Below are 17,801 nucleotides of genomic sequence, written 5' to 3' on the forward strand. Positions count from 1 at the left end.
TAATGTTGAATTGCACGTACATTTGCAGGTACTTATTGCAGTTCTGATTAATCTACTGCCTTCTTTAGAGACAGGTCCAGTGTTTGAATTGTGATGAAAAAGAAATCAGCCTCTTTATTGTAGGTGGTGATGCACTTATCCTTCTTTGCATATTTCTTTTACTGCCTTAGGTGAAAACAGCATTCTGTGCTTTTTCCAGAGCCATATCAAATGTGCATGTTTAGTGGAGTAAATAAAAACTCTTCTTCCAGTAAAGCTGAATTTTCCTTACAGCTGCCTATTTTCTGACATAAAAAAGAAAATCTTTCTGGAGATATGTATCAAGTGCATGAATTTTCTTATAAATAAAATATTTTCCAATGTCTATTCTATAGCAATAGCAGTTTATTCATATCATAGGTGGCACCTCATCTTATTTCAAACAAAGAAAGCCACCCCCGCTTTCTACCCAACTGTGACTAACCTGATGCTTTTAGCCCTTCATGTGGAAATATTTTGAACACTGAACATCCTGGGTTCTCTATTCAAAAGATTTTCTTTTTTTTTTTTTTTTTGTGGTTCTGGAAAATCTCTTTGATATTTTGAACCAGGGCGCTCTTAAGAATCAATGTTCTATTATTTTTGATAATAAGAAGTGTTTTAATGCTTGGAGCAGAGACAGTGAGAGTTGCTTGCGAAGAGATTGGTAACAGATCAGAGATTTGATACCCCCCTCACCTCAAGGGCATTTTCCTATTACATATACCACTACTGCATTTATTTTACTTGATGTATGCTGTTGAAACTGCTCTTACCTGATCGACAAGCAATATCCACATCCTTTTCAAAATCCGTCTGTTAAGAGAGAAAAGATAAAAGAAAATAACTATAAAAAAAAAATGAAAGACTTATTTTTTTTCCAAAAGGTTCACCTTCTTGGTACCACTGGTCAGTTTAATTTGTGATATACAACTTTGCGTGGTTCTCTTCAAAAAAGCAGTTAGTAAATCATAACAAATAAACAATCCCACAAGTAAATTTTCTAGAGGGCTTCTAATGCTTCTCAGTTTGTCATATATCATCTTTAAATGAAGGTATTGTGTGTATTTTCTCCTGACTGAGTGGTCAGCAAGGGGTGGTAGTTTCCATAATACTCACAGAATCCTAGTGTTAGAGTCAAATCCCTGTGGTCTGAGCTAACATCTGCTCTTATCTAGAACAGCTGCTGCTGCTGCTGCTGCTGCTTATCTTGACTGTTACTTAAATTTACAGTTATATTTATACCTTGCCCTTTTCCAAAAAGGGCTCAGGGAAGCTAACATCATCAAAATAGCAATATCAGTTACACAAAATATCAACAGTTCAGAAAAAAACACAATACCACCCAGTCACTCATTCCCCATCCCTACTCTCACAAGGAGCAAAGGAACAATCTGAACTCCAGCTAAACCTACAAAGAAAAGAAAACACTCTCCTGCCCTTCCTCATTCTCAAAGGTGAGACACACCCTCACAGCCAATCACAGTTTAATGACACCTCACAATGATATCAGCAGGGGGCAGTCCAATCACCTGTGCAGAAGGTACTTCTTGCTCCTTTCTGATCTGCTTCTACCTCCCTATCTGGAAATATAGTTTGATTTTCATAGTAACCAAAATATGCACATTAACTTGAATCTTGGGTCATATGTATCCAAATAAGCCTCCTGCTTTTTCATTTAACTATGTATATATAAAATGTATATTCCACATAATCAGTAAAAATAATAACATATTGTACAATAAGATACTCATAATTAAAATACACATACAATATCCTGAAAACCGGACTTATTTTCAGGCTATGAGGACTGGCTATGAAAAGTTTAGCAGATATGGGCAAAATAAGTTATCTAAACGCGCTTCCTAGAGCCATCCTTCAATAATATCCCATAATGCTTAACATGAAAGGACTATAAAGAACTCAAGATAATTGTAGTCCTGTCAGTAATAATACCTTAATGCTTACTTTTTTAAACTTTTTATTTATACATTTTAAATCAAACACAAATATAAAAAATCTGACAAGAAAAAAGACATTATACATAGCAAAATATAACAATAAAGCAAATGTTATAAAAGAAAAACAAATCATTCCATGATTTCCCCAATTATGATTCTGGGGGAAATAGTAAATAGCTGTGGGGAAAGGCTAATAGAAAAGTAAAGGTTACAAAAAGGATGAGAGCTTCAGAGCAGAACATTACCCATATCATTAATTACCCACACTAATAGAGGAAGGTGGCAATACTATACCATGCTTGGCATCTATGAACTCTGTCAATTGTACTGGGTCAAAGAAAAGAAACCATAAGGTATCCAAAGTTATAACACATTTACAAGGATGGTGAACAATACAAGTAGCCCCTAATGCAAGTACTTCAGATTTCATAGCCAAAAGCTTCCTTCTATGCTCCTGCGTGACCCTGGCCAAATCTGGAAACATCCAAATTGTCTGACCTTTGAATAACACATCTTTATGATGAAAATAAAAATGGAAAATATTATTATGATCCTGCATAAAGACAAAGATCAAGAAAAGTGCAATTGGTGTATAGTCAAAGAGCTTAATTTCCACAGTATATCAGCCCGACTCTGGCCAAGTTTCACTCTATGGATAGAGAGAGCTGCCTCAGGGGCTAGTATAAATTAAATCATGTATAAAATGTAAGCATAAACCATTTAAAAACAAGTATATGTGTTGAGACATCATGATAAAATATAAATAATGTAAAAACTAAATATGAATAAATACAATACATGCATAGACAAAAATACGTATAAAAACCACATACAATTAGAGTCATAAAATAAGATTATACATGAATAAATATTTATAATAATATTACTGTGCGTAATACCTGTATGAAGTGTTCTGTATTCACAAAAGCAATCTCATGGATCGCATTAAGTGAAAGAGGTGCGCCTATATTATGTAATAAACATAAAAAACCCACTTATCTCCCATCTTGAAAACTTACATGTTGCCTCATATTTAAAATAGATAAAGTATACTTTGATACTTTATCTATTTTAAATATGAGGCAGTCAAATTGTAAGTTTTCAAGATGTGAGATAACACCAAGTTGTTTTGTTTTTGCTGTTTATTACATAATATAGGTACACCTCTTTCACTTAATGTGATCCATGAGATTGCTTTTGCAAATACAGAACACTTCATACAGGTAATACGCACAGTAATATTATTATAAATATTTGTTGATGTATAATCTTATTTTATGTCTCTAATTGTACATGTTTTTATACATATTTTTGTCTATGCGTGTTGTATTTATTCATATTTATTTTTTACATTATTTATATTTTATCGTGATGTCTCAACACATATACTTGTTTTTAAATGTTTTATGCTTACATTTTATGTATGTTTTAATTATAGTAACCCCTGAGGCAGATCTATCCATAGAGTGAAACTCGGCCAGAGTCGGGCTGATATACTGTGAAAAAATAAAGCTCTTTGACTATACACCGATTGCACTTTTCTTGGTCGCTATACAGCTGTATTGGATCATCTTCTGGTTTGTTTTTTAAAGACAAAAGTCACCAGTAAAGTGGCATTACCCACTACATTGTCTTCTTCAGAGTTCTCCAGGAAGTTTGATAGATTAGCGGGAACCTCCAACAAGGTGGTATCAGTAACTTTCTTGGAACTAGGTAGAAAGAAAATCTTCTCTATAGGAGGTAATGCAGTCTCTGGAATTAACAAAACTTCCTTCATATAGGAAGAAAAGAGTTCAGCTGGAGAAATCAGGGGAATCTGAGGAAAATTTAGAATTCTCAAATTCAAAGACCTAAGAGAGTTCTCAATATTTTCAATTCTTCGTGAAGATGAAGATAGATCTTTAATTATATTAGTCTGTACACCTTGAGTTTCCACAAACGAAGACTATACCTTAGATGTCTTCCTTTTTGTGCTAGATAGTCATAGGGCCTCATTTTCTAAAGTATCGCAGGCCTGCGATACTTTAGGGAATGAGGGGCGGGGGGGGCCAAAACAGGAGGCGGGCCTGCGCTAGCCGGCAGCGATCGCACCATTGCGGTGTGATCGTTGCCGGTTTCGCACCCAATAGCGCCACCATAGAAGGTGTAGCTATTGGGCGCGAACTCGGACACGAAAAGGGCCTTACCTTTTCTTTGTCCACGGCATCTTCACGGAGTTGGCCCCGATGACTCTTCTTCCGGGGCCGACTCCACCCCCATTTTGGTATCGCATGCGATAAGGGACATTTCGCGTGCGAAACGTCCCTTATCGCGTGCAATCCATTTAGAAAATGAGGCCCATTGTTTGTGTGTTTGACATTTGGTATGTAACTCTGTAGTTAATACAACAAGAGATGAAAGATACTTATTTACAGCCATCATTACTGTACACAAACTTTCCAATATAATCACAGTAGGTTTTTCAAAGGAAGTTTCAAATCAGAGACCCCAAGAAGAAACCAAAGAGAAGGTATCAAAGCTGATGAACTTACATCGGGTGACCCAGTCAGCATGGCTAGTCAAGCAGCCATTTCCTCAGAATCTTCCAGCATTTCCCAGAGTTCTTGCAACTCCCACCAAGCCCAGCCATGAGATTTGTATCAGCTGAGCAGGGAAGACATAGCTAGATGCTGAACAGGAACCTCAGAGACACCAACGCTCTCTGGGAAATCATCTGCAAAAAAGGCAGCGCTGCCGGGAGACCACAGTGTAGATCGGCAGTTGGGGGCTGAGAGAGACTTCGGCTACCGACAGACTAGTGTCCCCGTTCCAGTGAAGCCGGATTTCTCTGCTGCCACTTGGGTAAGTGCGTGTTCCAGCAGAGTAGACTGACAAAGCGTAGCCAACATTTCAGGTTGCCTTCCCTTCTTGACTGCTCCCTTCCTTTTCCCCATAAAGAAAAAATTCAGGCAATTTGGAATGAAGAAGACAGAAAAGTCAGGGTAGCGGCTGAAAACATGTCTGCTCAGGAGCAGCCATCTTGGGTTCCCTTGATTAATGTTTATTTCATAGTCATGTAATACTAGAACATTGAACAGCTATTTTTGCTCAAATCACTGGAAATAGTTTACAAGGTATGTGTATATTTACCAAAATATTTAACTGAGAATAAATGAATGTTTCCAACATATTTGTTCTAAGTGTAGAATATATCTGTAAAACAATAATGACTGAAGGCAATGAAATATGAAGAACATAAAAAGGCCAATATTTAATAAAGCCTCCAATGGCTAAGTTATTTGGTTAAAGTTAACCAGAAAATTTATTCCAGATATTCAGCGGGATAAACGTCCCACTGAATATCTCTGACTAAAATTACTCAGATAAACCTATCCAGATAACTTTGAAACTGGCTAGATTTGAATTTTGCCAGTGATCTGTATGAATACCCAGACAACTTTAAGCCAAATGGCAATAATCAGTGATTATATGAAAAACCCCCCACCTTTCAAGCAGGTCTTGTGGCTCAATCCCCCACGCCACTCCCCAGTCAAAGATCACTGAGCCACCCAGAATGAGTGTTAAAGTTGCACACTTCTTGGCCCAAACATATTATCTCCCCTGCAAAGTTTAAAAAATAATGTCAAAGGCCACATCTTTGGGGTACTCTCTCCATCCTCTCCTCACCTCATGCCCTCCCATCCCACCCGCACTTCACAAACTTTTAAGGGCAGCCTGGGGACCAGATCGTGCATCCAGATCCCGAAGCATCCAGCATTGTTCTGATGGAGACACTGGTCACATGAGCTACGGGAATTGCTGTCAGTGTAAGGATCAGACCAAGGGGCCCATCGAGAGGTGTTTTTCTTTTCACATACTCGTAATCACTGCTTAATGGGAAATACTCTTTGAATATTTTTGATAAAGATAATGTTATCTGGGAACAAATTTCCAGATAACTTTAAATCTCCTCCTGCTCGCTTCTTGATAAAACTGAATAACTTATACAGCTAACTTTAAATATCAGTTAGCTAAATAAGTTATTTGATTATCTGAGATCTGCACCAGAAAGCACCCAAAACACTCCTACTATCTAAATTTTAACCATATAATAATTTAGATGGATAACTGCCTGGAATATTCAAAAGTTGGCATTAAGTAGTGCTATGCTGGGTCAGACCAGAGGAAAGTCAAGCCCAGCATCTTATTTATGACAGTGGCCCACACCAAAATGTAGATCCAATTTCCTGTAGCTCTCTCCCTGCAACAAGTAGCGGGTTTCCCCAGAGTCTCCTGTTTAATAAGTGTTTATGGACTTTTCTTCCAATAACTTGTCCAAACCCTTTTAAACTTAGCTATGCAAGGTCCTGATTTACTATGCTTGTTTCTCATAGATACAGAATGGGGGAATAGTAAATGAGGGCCCTAGTTACTATAGCCACGTCATCAGGTAACAAATTCCACAGCTTGAATGCATATTGACAGAAAAAGCTTCAATGAGCATTCCATGGTTCTAGTATTATTCAAAAGGGTAAATAACTGTTCCCTATTTACCTGTTTCACCCCACTCGTGATTTTATAAACCTCTATCCCCTCTCTATTAGCTCTTCTCCAAGCTGAAGAGCCCTAACCTGTTTAACTTTTCTTAATAAGGGACATGTTCCAATGACTTTCCCAACCCTTTTGACCATACCATTTCTAGTTCCGCTATATCTTTTTTGAGGTGGGGCGACCAGAACTGCATACAATACTCAAGGTAAAGTCACACCATAGACTTGTAAACACAAAAGGATAGATGCCTTGATCTTTTTAAAAAATTTATTGAAGTAGAGACGTATTCATAAAACCGCTCAACTCAGGCCGAGTTTCGCAGCTCAACAGCTGCTGCCTCAGGGGCTTAGACAATCCAAGGTCTTGAATGAAATACAATGGTGTAGTGTCATCAAGCAACAAGTAACTTGCGATTCTCCGTTTGGGATACTGTATTTTCAAACACACATGTGGGCGTACATGTGCACGTGCTACCTGGTGCGCACACATGTACACCCAACTTTATTACATGTGCGCGCAGGCGCGCACATGTTATAAAATCAAGGGTTGGCGTGCGCAAGGGGATGCACAATTGTGTACCCTGTGTGTGCCGATACCTACATGCTTCCCCCATTCCCTATCACCTAGCCTGACCTTCCCACCCCTTCCCCTAGCCTTTCCGCCTCCTAACCCGCCCCCCCCCAATTTTGATTTCACCTTTTGTGCCTGCCGGCAGCCTGCCGGCAGCCTGCCGGCATGCAATCCTCTGACAAAGTGACAAGTGGCCACTGTGCTGGAGGCTTCTGGTCCTGCCCCGCCCATGGACCACCCCTTTTGTAAAGCCCTGGGGCTATAAGCGCATCGCCGGGCCTTTATAAAATAGGCCCGGTGAGTGTAACCCCCCATACGCACGTAAAGCCTCTGGATTTACGCACGTAGGGCTTTTAAAACCCGGCCCCTAATGTGGAACCCAGCATTGTAGATCTGTAGTTAGGATTATTTTTCTCTATGTGCAACACTTTGAATTTGTCTACATTAAAGTTCATCTGCCATTTAGATGCTTTAGATGATGGGGGGGGGGGGGGGGGGGAAGCCGTGGTAATAAATGCAAATAAGGCCCAGGTTCTGTTAATTAATGAGCAGAGTTGAAACATTCAAAATTACCCCTCAGCTGATAAGCAGGTTATTAATTCAAAGAAAAAACATACTTTGAAATGTTTATATGCAAATGTTAGAAGTCTAAAGTATAAGATAGGAGAGTTATAGTGTATAGTACTAAATGAAGAGATAGATATCATTGGAATTTCAGAGACTTGGTGAAAGGAGGATAACCAACAGGACCCTGAGATACCAAGGTACAAATGATATTGCAATGATAGGATGGATCAAATTGGTGTAGGTGTGGCACTATATTATTAAAGAGGGCATACAGTCAAACAGGATAAAAGTTCTGCAGGAAATAAAATACAATGTAGACTCTTTATGGATAGAAATCCTATGTGAAAAGGGGGATAAGATAGTATTGGGGAAGTATTACTGTTTGCTTGACCAGAAGGAACAGACAATGCTAACAGACAATGCTAACAGACAATGCTAACAGAAATGAGGGAAGCTAACAAATAGGTTGATGCAATATCAGCACACATTAAACGGGTGCTCATGATTGAGCACCTGCTCCCTTAACACGCGCCAATCAACTTTTCCGGGGCACCCAATGCAAAACACAAATGAGCTGCTGCATAAAAAGGAGGCACTAGGGGAAATTGTGTGCCTCTAGTGCCTCCTCGGTGGTGGGCACCCAGGAGAGGTGGCTGTCAGCAGGTTAGTAAAACAGACACTCAATTTATGTTAACCTGACTGCTGGCACCACTTTAAAAAAAAAAATTTTTTGGGGACATTTTGAATGCAAGGTTTATCGGGGCAAGGGTTAATTTTGTCAAGTAAAAATGTGCACATCGGGTGCACATTTCTTTTTTGGCATCAGGGGGAATAGATAATGGCCTCATCAACATGCATTTACTTGTGATGAGTGTTGTTACCTACACGCATGATTGAATGTGCGTTTTGGACATGCTAACCCCCATTTTGCATCGGGGGTTATGTACACGCATCAAAAATGGGTATCCTGGCATGCATTGAGCTGTTCGCTGCAGCCAGCACATGGTACTGCATTAGCCTGAAAGTTAGCTGCACCATGATAATGGGTGACTTCAATTACCTCAGTATTGACTGGGTAAATGTCATATATGAGATAATGACTGCTTCACGGAGCAGCTGGCACAAGAACCAACAAAATGGGGAACTATTCTTTTTCATACACTTCTTATGGGTAGTTAATTCAAGTAATTTGGAATTCGTTTTTTCCACAGCCTCATTATCATGACACTAATTTCCCTTGTTTAACAATATCCTTTTGGGATACCCTGCTCTGAACCATGCATTTCTGAATAACTGTTGGCTTTCCTTCATGGTTGAATTTAAAAGCTCCTCTATTTCCTTTTTAATTGTTAGCAACAGCAGTGAGGTTCCAATTTGGATCCCATCCCACCAAAATAGGCTCCTCTTTTTCCAAAATGTTCCTCAGCTTCTAATGAATCTAAAGCCCTCTTCCTTGTACCATTGTCTTATCCACTCTATGAGATTCTGGAGCTCAGCTTGCCACTGGGTCTTCCACATGGAAAGAGCAGTATTTCTGAGAATGCTTCCCTGGAGATTCAGGATTTTAATTTACTACCTAAAAAATTAAATTTAGCCTTGAACCTCCTTCTTTCATCTTCCTATGACATTGTTGCCCACATGGACCATTACAGCCTACACTCTCTAAAATGCTATATAGGTAATGTGTGTGGTTTGCCACCTTCACAGGCAGGCAAAATGGTACCAAGGGATCCTAATAGCTGTCAGCAATCCTATCCATGCATTCCTAGATACAGTGCCATGAAGATGCATTCTTGGTACAAAAGGATAACACATCACTTGGAATGCAGGTCTTTGATACAGGAACACTTCTTGCCACTGAAAGGTGATGCTCTCCTTCCTAGTATCCTTGTTCCCACAAAGCAGCACAGATGTTGCCAGAATGGAAGTGGAACAGTTCTATAATGTTCCTTAAAGTGTCATATTTATAACTCTCTGTCTCCCTCAGCTACTGGTGACCTGGCTCCTTCAATCCAGGAACCGCCAAAGTGGAGGTGTGATTGCTTTATTATGTCCCTGAAAATCTCCTCTATGTATTTCTTTGTTTCAGCTTCTCCAGAGAGTGAAGTTGTCTTTCTTTATTATTTTGGTAAAGGAAATTCACAACAGCTATAAATAAGCTGCCCTGGGAGAGCTCAAACTCATCAGATCTCAGAACTAAGTAGGGGTAGACATGGCTAGTATTTGGATTGGAGACCACCAGTGAAGCCCAGGTAGTACTGTGGGGTGCAGAGACAATGGCAAACCACTAGAACAGGTGTAAGTATCTCCGGTCCTGTAATTCCACAAACAGGTCTTGTTTTCAGGATATCCACAATTAATATACATGAGATATATTTGCATACAATTATACCTCAAGCATATTTTATTGTGGGTATCCTGAAAACCAGACCTGTTTGTGGCAGTTCAGGACTGGAGTTGCTTACCCCCTGCACTGGAGTATCCTACAAAGAATAAGAAAAAAAAGAAAAGGGGTAGTTTAACAATTCTGCATAGTAATAGGAAGCTCTGAACGTCTGCAAAGTATTTTGGGTCCTATTTACAAAAGGGTTTCTCTCATGTTGATAGAAAAACTCGTTATAAAGTAGGGTCCTTTGAATTTTGCGAAATAATTTTGAGCACTAAATCACTTGATAAGATTGTTTTTAAAGAGATGTACAGAAATCAGTAAAAACTCTTGTAATGAGCTAAGCAGAAGCTTTTAGTATGAACTTGTTTTCCTATGTTTTCATCCTTTACATCTCTTAACTCATGAAAAATCCTTTTAGGGTTCTTCTGCAGCATTTAGTGCTATTCAGGGCTATATTACAATTAAATTGCTCTCTGCTGTGCTAGAGAGCACATCTTATTGTTGGATGTATTTATAATGCTGAATTTATTTATTATGAATCAGAGAGCAATTAATTGTGATATTTCAAAAGAGCTGGGTTCAGTGCTGATGTATAAACAGCACTGACACTGTCCTCTGTCCAACAGGTTAGATATCAGTGTGAAAAAGCTATTTCTCACCAACTTCTAACCAGATAGGAAGCCTATAAAACTGTTTCAACATGAACTGTTATAGATGGCAACCCCCAAACTTATAAAGGCATTCTTTTCAAAGGTTGAGGACATTAAAATAAAAAGCAACACAACTAAAATTTGCCCCTTGCATTATATATTAGGAGTGTAAAACAAGAATAGGCAGGGCACTTAGGTTTTATAAATCTTATTGAACTGCTTAGAAGCTCTGCCCTCCCTTCATATTTCACTTTTATACCATTAGAATATCATATGCCCTCCCTTCCATAAAATTCAGATGGAAAAACAATGCTATTAGCTGTTTCTTAAAAAAAAGCAAAAAAAAAAAGCTGTGTTCTTTTCATTACTAAAGGCAATGGTGCTGCTTTGAAAATATCACAATATTAAAGCTGTAAGGGGTGGATTTCAAAGGTCACTGCACTACAAAGATAACCAGCCAAATGTCCAGCAAAACCTAAATGGCTACGCATTCAGCTAATCTTTTGGCTAAAACTAGATATTCACATTTTGACCAGCTAGATTTATCAAATTTAGGGGGTCATTTTCTATCACTTATCGCATGTGAAAAGTCCCTTTTCGCACGCGATAGCTTGCCGGGGGCAGAGTCGGGGCGGTGAGGGGAGGAGTCGGGGTGGCAATGAGGCGGACGCTGTGATGTCTTCGCTGGCGGCGATAAGGTAAGACCCGTTATCGTCGCCAGTAGCGCGCCCAATACCCCCCCCCCCCTTTGCCTCCCCGCCCCTCGTTTTTGCTGGATTCACCATTCTGCGAGAGAATGGTGAATCCAGAACTTAGGGTCCTATTTATTAAAGTTTTTTATGCTTATGGAAAAAAAAAGTTTATATGGGGCAAATGCTTTGTAAATAGGGCTCTTAGCTGCTAATTGGTTAAACTCAAAACTCACCCCATCCTCACAATCACAAAACAGCAAGCCAGCGATTCTCCCTCCTTCCTGACATAAAAAAGTAACAAAATGCTAGGCCACCCTAATCTACCCTTCCAATCCCCCTCCAATATAAAAATATCTAACTACTCAGCTGCTATTTATTAACAAAAAATCTCCCCCTCCTCCATTATTCTCTCTCTCCCAACCACTCTCTCTAAGATTTCTCCAGGCCTATCTGGGAGGAGGATACAGGCTTATCGCCTCTTGGATTAGCATCCAACATGTCTCTGGCAACGATGCTGGGCTGCCCATTTTTTTAAGTGGTTAAGAAGATGTTTGTCAAAATATGATAATGTGCATTGTTCTTAAATAGACAACTTTGGGACCGGGGAACAATTTACTGATTTATGGCCTGATTTTTAATCCCTCACGCACGTAAAATCCTGGGGTTACGAGTGTGGCTGGACCTTGCGTACGCGGCGCACACTTTAGAAGGGGCCCTGCTATGCAGGTAACTCCCGTTAAGTGCAGAAGTTCCAGACAGAAGGAAAGGGGCAGTCTGGGGGGAGGGGGGGTGGGGAGGGGCGGGGCTGGAGGTGGCCGGTACGGCGGCCATTTGCCGGTGTACCGGAGAAGGGACTGACGGCGCATGCAAGTTGCTATTGCTCCATAAAATCAGCGGGCCGCACGCACATGCGCACTGAAGTTTGTAACCCGCGCGCATACGTGCAGGCGACGCGTGCAAGGGGGAGGGGAGGGGCAGATCTTAGCAAATTTCACGTGGCGACAAGAACGGGCCTTCCCAGTTCCCTCCCAGGAGCGGACTGGGAGGGAACTTCCCTACCCCTCTGCCCATACTCTCTCCCTCTTCCCCTGTCCTTCCCACCCCCTAAACCCTTTCTCCTACCTTTTTAAAATTTTATTTCATTGCTTACTACCCCCAGACAGTCCCTTAACCTGGGCCTGGAACTTTGGCACGTAATGGGGGTTACGCGTGTGGTCGGGCCTTGTGCATCTTCAAAGAGGCCCGGCCACTCACGTAATTCCAGTTTTTTACATACGTAGGGGATTAAAAATCAGGTCAAATATGCTTAGGGAGAAAATCAGGACTTCAGTCCGAATTTTTAAAAGTGGACTTATCCACTTTTTTGCAGCATTGTTTGCAGCATTGGCAAGCACATTTACCCCAGCTAGGAAGCAGATCTAAATGTTCGCACAAACATTCATGTGCATATTTTTTGAAAATCAAAATATTTCTGCTCCCTGGGAACACCTTTTTTCAAATACTCATAAAAGTAGTTTTGTAATTGTTTCCACACATGTAAAACCCAGGGGTAATTTTTAAAAAGCCCATTTAAATTAATTGAACTGCATTTTATGCATTAACGCTTGCGAAAATTATCCCCAAAGTGTGTTAATGTGAGTTAATGCATTATCACATTTTGATATATTGGCCCCTAATTTACACACCTTGCATATTTAGTCAATTTAATTTAGCCAGTCAGAGTAGGCCAATTTTAAAATAGGCAAGACTAACTTCCAAAGTCTGCCAGTTAAAGTTTTGAAATGCCATCCCTTAGTGCCCTAATTATCCTTTTTATACATCAGTCCTTATGTCTGCTAATGCCTCTAACCCAAGTTCAATGTGCCAGTCATAAGTTGCACAAGGGTATGCAAGTGACTTATAGGTCTGCTACACTGGTGTGATGTGATCTTGCTTTTTTTAGTGTCAGCTACAAGGAAAATGAAAGAGAACAGAATTTAAACACAAAATAAATGATGACCAAGGCATATGTTTTCCATAGCTAATAAGTGGTTGTGCATCATGATAATTTTTTCCAGAAGCATCTAAATAAACCATATTGATGAGTTCCAATGACTATTACTGAAATGAGCAGCAGCATTTCAACATTGCAAATGGTATAAATTGAATCTTTTGTTAGTATGCTAAAACCAGAGTCTATAAAAGTGGTTTCTGAATTTGGCAAAATGAGCTCTCATATTGCTATGCTGTAATGTATAATGGTATTTATTCATTCCAGAGAATTGCACTAAGTAATATGATGAATATTCATGTTGCATATTCATTCAACATTGGCATGAACATGGTTATGGCACCGAAGGAAAAAATAACTGTGAATGTGTGAACCTTTCATAATCTAAGAGTCCTCAAATATCCTTCTACCTCTTCCCATAGAGCTGACGGCATCGTCATCTTGGCTCTGAAAGCAAAAGGTATCACTTTTTTATCACACATAGTCCTAGACTGACAGTGTATATCAGTAAACAATAAGCCTTGGAACTGACAAGTTGAAATTACATATATGAAATAATAAGCCATAATAATAATTAAAAAAAAACAAACAAAAAAAACCACCTATTTTTTTACATAGGCACAGAATGGAAAAAAACAATTCTTGAATAATGCCCAGTGTTAGTTAGACTTTTAGTTACATACAGTATTATATATTTGAAGATATTTATTTTCATTAAGGTGTTAAATGATAAGATAGATGGTTATGTTATGGCTATCATTGGTAAAGTTTCAGCTGCAATCTAACCACTAAGGTTGAAGCCGATAATTTACTTCATTCTAGTTGGCTACAACACACAGACAGATTTAAGCTAGCCAGTCTTGTGCAGAGGGATAGCTGCCTAATTTAGGGTTTGATTCATCAAGGTATTTTCCCATAGACACAAAATGGGAGAAAAGCCTTAGTGAATCAGGCAGTGAGCTGGCTAATACAGAAAATTTATTCTACCTGGCTAAGCCCTTCCCCTTCCCCCTCCCCCTAATCCCCAACCAAACTATCACCCTGAGAATGGCCACAGTTTGGAAAGCTAAATATAGATTTTCAGTGGGGGTACAATTTCAAAAGCTTGAATCTAGCTGTCTAACTTTAGGAGTTGGTCAGCTAGACCCTTTTGAAAATCTACCTCCAGCTACATAAAAAGTCTTAATTAGTTGTCAAGGATAAAATAAAAGCTAACCATGATCTGAGCATGTCCATTTGGAAAAGAACTTGAAGAATCTGCATTGATAGAGTCTTGGCAGTTCCTCAGTCGACATCTAAATGCATCCTGTACCTGTGAAAACAATTTTAATTCTTATTCTTTCTTTGTTGTGTTAATATTGACATAGCTACAGAAAACAAGAAAAAAGTAATGAACCGAATACTTGAATTTAATTTGAAAATGCACTTTACAATAATAATTTAAAGATTTAAACTGTATGATATCTTCATAACTATCCAACAGCAGTTTACTATTACATAATGCATTCCCTGGAACAGATTTAAGTTTCAGGCACAAGTTGAGAAAAATAGCACACAAGGTCTTCAAGTCAGTTTGTTTACACAGTTTTGAAATAGTTCAAATTTTGCCCAAGAATAGGACGACTTGCAAATTCAAAAGGGAAAAAAATTCCACAGCAAAAACCATGCAGGGAAAAAACATGTAAAAACAATATTTCTGGGGAATTTTTGCTTTTTCTTAAATGCAGGCCTTTTTGGTAAAAGTCCCATGCTACTTAAGGTAAAGGTTAAATTTGTACATTTTTCCTCAGGATTATGTTCCCACCTGAAGTTTCAAGAAATTAAATCCATGGACCAAATGTATGTTTTGCAGACTATTTGTATCTTTTTTTCTGACCTACTTTTTCCTAAAGCTTAGATCTGACACTTGTGGACTTTACACGAGTTTAATTAAACTGGAAGATAGCATGCAATATCTGCTGATTTTAACATGACCATTGAAGTGGAACTTACGACCCAGTGTGCTAAGCTAATTACATGCACAATATTTCAGCATTAACATGGCCACTCTTACAGAGACTGCACCAATGCTAACTATTGCCACATTGGGGTGTTGCCACATTCATTGGTCAACCGAAATTTCCCCATGCTAACAGTAAAATGGCCAGTTACTAGAGATAACATCCCCCTATCCACCCAAAGTTCTTAAAGAATTCCCAGACTGTGAACTCTCCACTCTCAGAAGTTGAAAGCTGAAATCACATTAAGGTCATAGTGGCTGGTGAATGGTTGGCCACATACACAGGTACAAGAACCTTTGCATTAAAGTGTTCCTTAACAATAATTTCATCACTCCATCCAGAAATATCAAATTTATCTCTGGTTTGATTTAAGAGATTTTTGAGAGACCAAATATTCTATTTTCTCTTCCCAGTCCACCTTCAACCTTCCCCTCCCATTCCCTTTAGGACAGGAGACAGGGCATAGATTAGAGAGCTGAGTACCTCTCCTTTGCTTTGTCTGCTCAGCCTCACCCCTCTTCTCGACTGTTCCCTGCAGGCTGCTTTTGAGAAGAGGGACCAAAGCAGGAAGCAGAGAGAGAGAGAGAGAGAGAGAGAGAGAGAGAGAGAGGGCAAGCTGAGACTGAAGGCAGGCTGCTGTTACTTACTTCAGATGATTGAATTAGGATTGGGGAGTTGCTGGTTTGTTGATTGTGTGTCATGTTGTAAATCATGTGACAGAAGGCTATTATGCTATTTCTCCTGTGGCCACAGAATTGCAGGAGTCTGGGAGAAATGACTATACCTCCTGAGTTGTATTTAACTTTGCTGCCTTTGGTGGGCAATTTTAACTCTCACAGATATTAATACTGAATAGTATATCCAGCAGTCATACTTAATGAGGCTATTTTAATTATTGTTTTTTCTTTGTTTTAATTTTCATGGACATCAACATCAAGGAATCTAGCCATAATGTTAACATACATGCAAAGAATGTATGTTAATAACCATTATGCATGAATTAGATAACGCAAGAGTTAATGACATAGACCCAACTATTTAGAGCTACAGAATAAAAGCACAGCATGCAGCATCTCACGGTTTGTAGATAAAAAAAGCACAACCCCATGAGTTAGAACATAAGCTGAAGACATATTTTAGGAACTATGCCTTGATCCTGTATATCAGACTTGTTCCTTAATAATTAATGCAGAACAACATACTGCAAAATTGTGTAGGAATCTACAGGCACTCCATGGATGAATACGAGCACCCTGCAGTCAAGTGAAATACTTGCTTACAGACACAATCAGACTGCTAGTAGGAATTCACAATATTTTAATGATTTACACTTCATTGTAATTTTGGCAATATGCAGTTGGATAATGTTAAAGTTACAACCATAAATCAGAATTTTATGCAAGAATGTCATAATATATTTTACATGTAAAATGTAACCCTGTATCCTTATAAAATAGGAAGGAAAAATAAGTGCATTTAATACGTTGAAATATGCTCTTTGAATGCATTGCAGGTATTCACGCATAGCATATATATGCATGTATATTGAGGGTGGACATAAACATGTTTTATAATCTGCTTGTACCTGAAATGCACAGGTTATAAAATACTGTAGTAGTTCTCCATGCATCCATATACATTAGGGATGTGCAGCCAAAACATTTTCGTTGCATTCGTGATATGTATTCGTCGGGGGTCATTTCCGTTGCATTCGGACGTATGGCGTGCCCGATACGTTGATATGTGAATTCGTTTTCCGGTTCCCATTAAAGTCAATGGGGGAAGGATTTCCAGCCTATTTTTGGCTGCAGAATTGGGGTTTTATTATCAATTTTGATGAAACTTCTGGGGAGCAATCATTACAACAAAAGAGCTCCAAGGTACTTAGACTGTGGCAAAGTGGCACCAAAGTGGTATGAATAGCCTAAGGCACTGTAAAGGGAGGAGGAATAGCCTAGTGGTTAGAGCAGTGGACTATAAACCAGGAGACCAGGGTTCGAGTCCCACTGCCCCTCCTTGTGACCTTGGGCAAGTCACTTTACCCTTCATTGCCTCAGGTACAAAAACTTAGATTGTAAGCCCTCTGGGGATAGAGAAATACCTACAGTACCTACATGTAAACCGGTGTGATATCTCAGATTGAATGTCGGTATATAAAAATAATAAATAAATAAAATAAAGGTGCAAAGGGGTACCAGAAGTGACAAGAGTGCAGTGAGAGTGTCAAAAACACACCACAGCTTCAATAGAGAGTACCAATAACAGATGCATGAACCCTCAAAGGCAGCACAACAGGAAAAGCGGCAAAACAAGTGGCATTGACATCCTACAGCACAATGAAGGGGGAACATAGCAAGGAGAAAGACTAGCACCAACACACCAAGGAACCATGATAGTGGCAGTAAGAGTGAGTCATCTGGTGATTGGCAGCAAG

At 39.3% G+C, this 17,801-nt stretch overlaps 1 protein-coding gene across 1 annotated transcript in view; it reads right to left on the reverse strand.

The window, feature by feature from the left end:
* The window catches only part of ADGRB3 (adhesion G protein-coupled receptor B3), a 1,794,610-nt gene that overhangs the window by 68,969 nt on the left and 1,707,840 nt on the right, over positions 1–17,801 (reverse strand). Inside the window, exons 25-26 of the mRNA XM_029595665.1 lie at positions 14,584–14,679; positions 795–834 (exon numbers count right to left, since the gene is read on the reverse strand). Coding sequence (XP_029451525.1) covers positions 795–834; positions 14,584–14,679 — 136 coding nt within the window. The remainder of the gene's footprint in view (positions 1–794; positions 835–14,583; positions 14,680–17,801) is intronic.

Source organism: Rhinatrema bivittatum, chromosome 3 (genome assembly GCF_901001135.1).
Source record: "Rhinatrema bivittatum chromosome 3, aRhiBiv1.1, whole genome shotgun sequence".
Taxonomy (NCBI): domain Eukaryota; kingdom Metazoa; phylum Chordata; class Amphibia; order Gymnophiona; family Rhinatrematidae; genus Rhinatrema; species Rhinatrema bivittatum.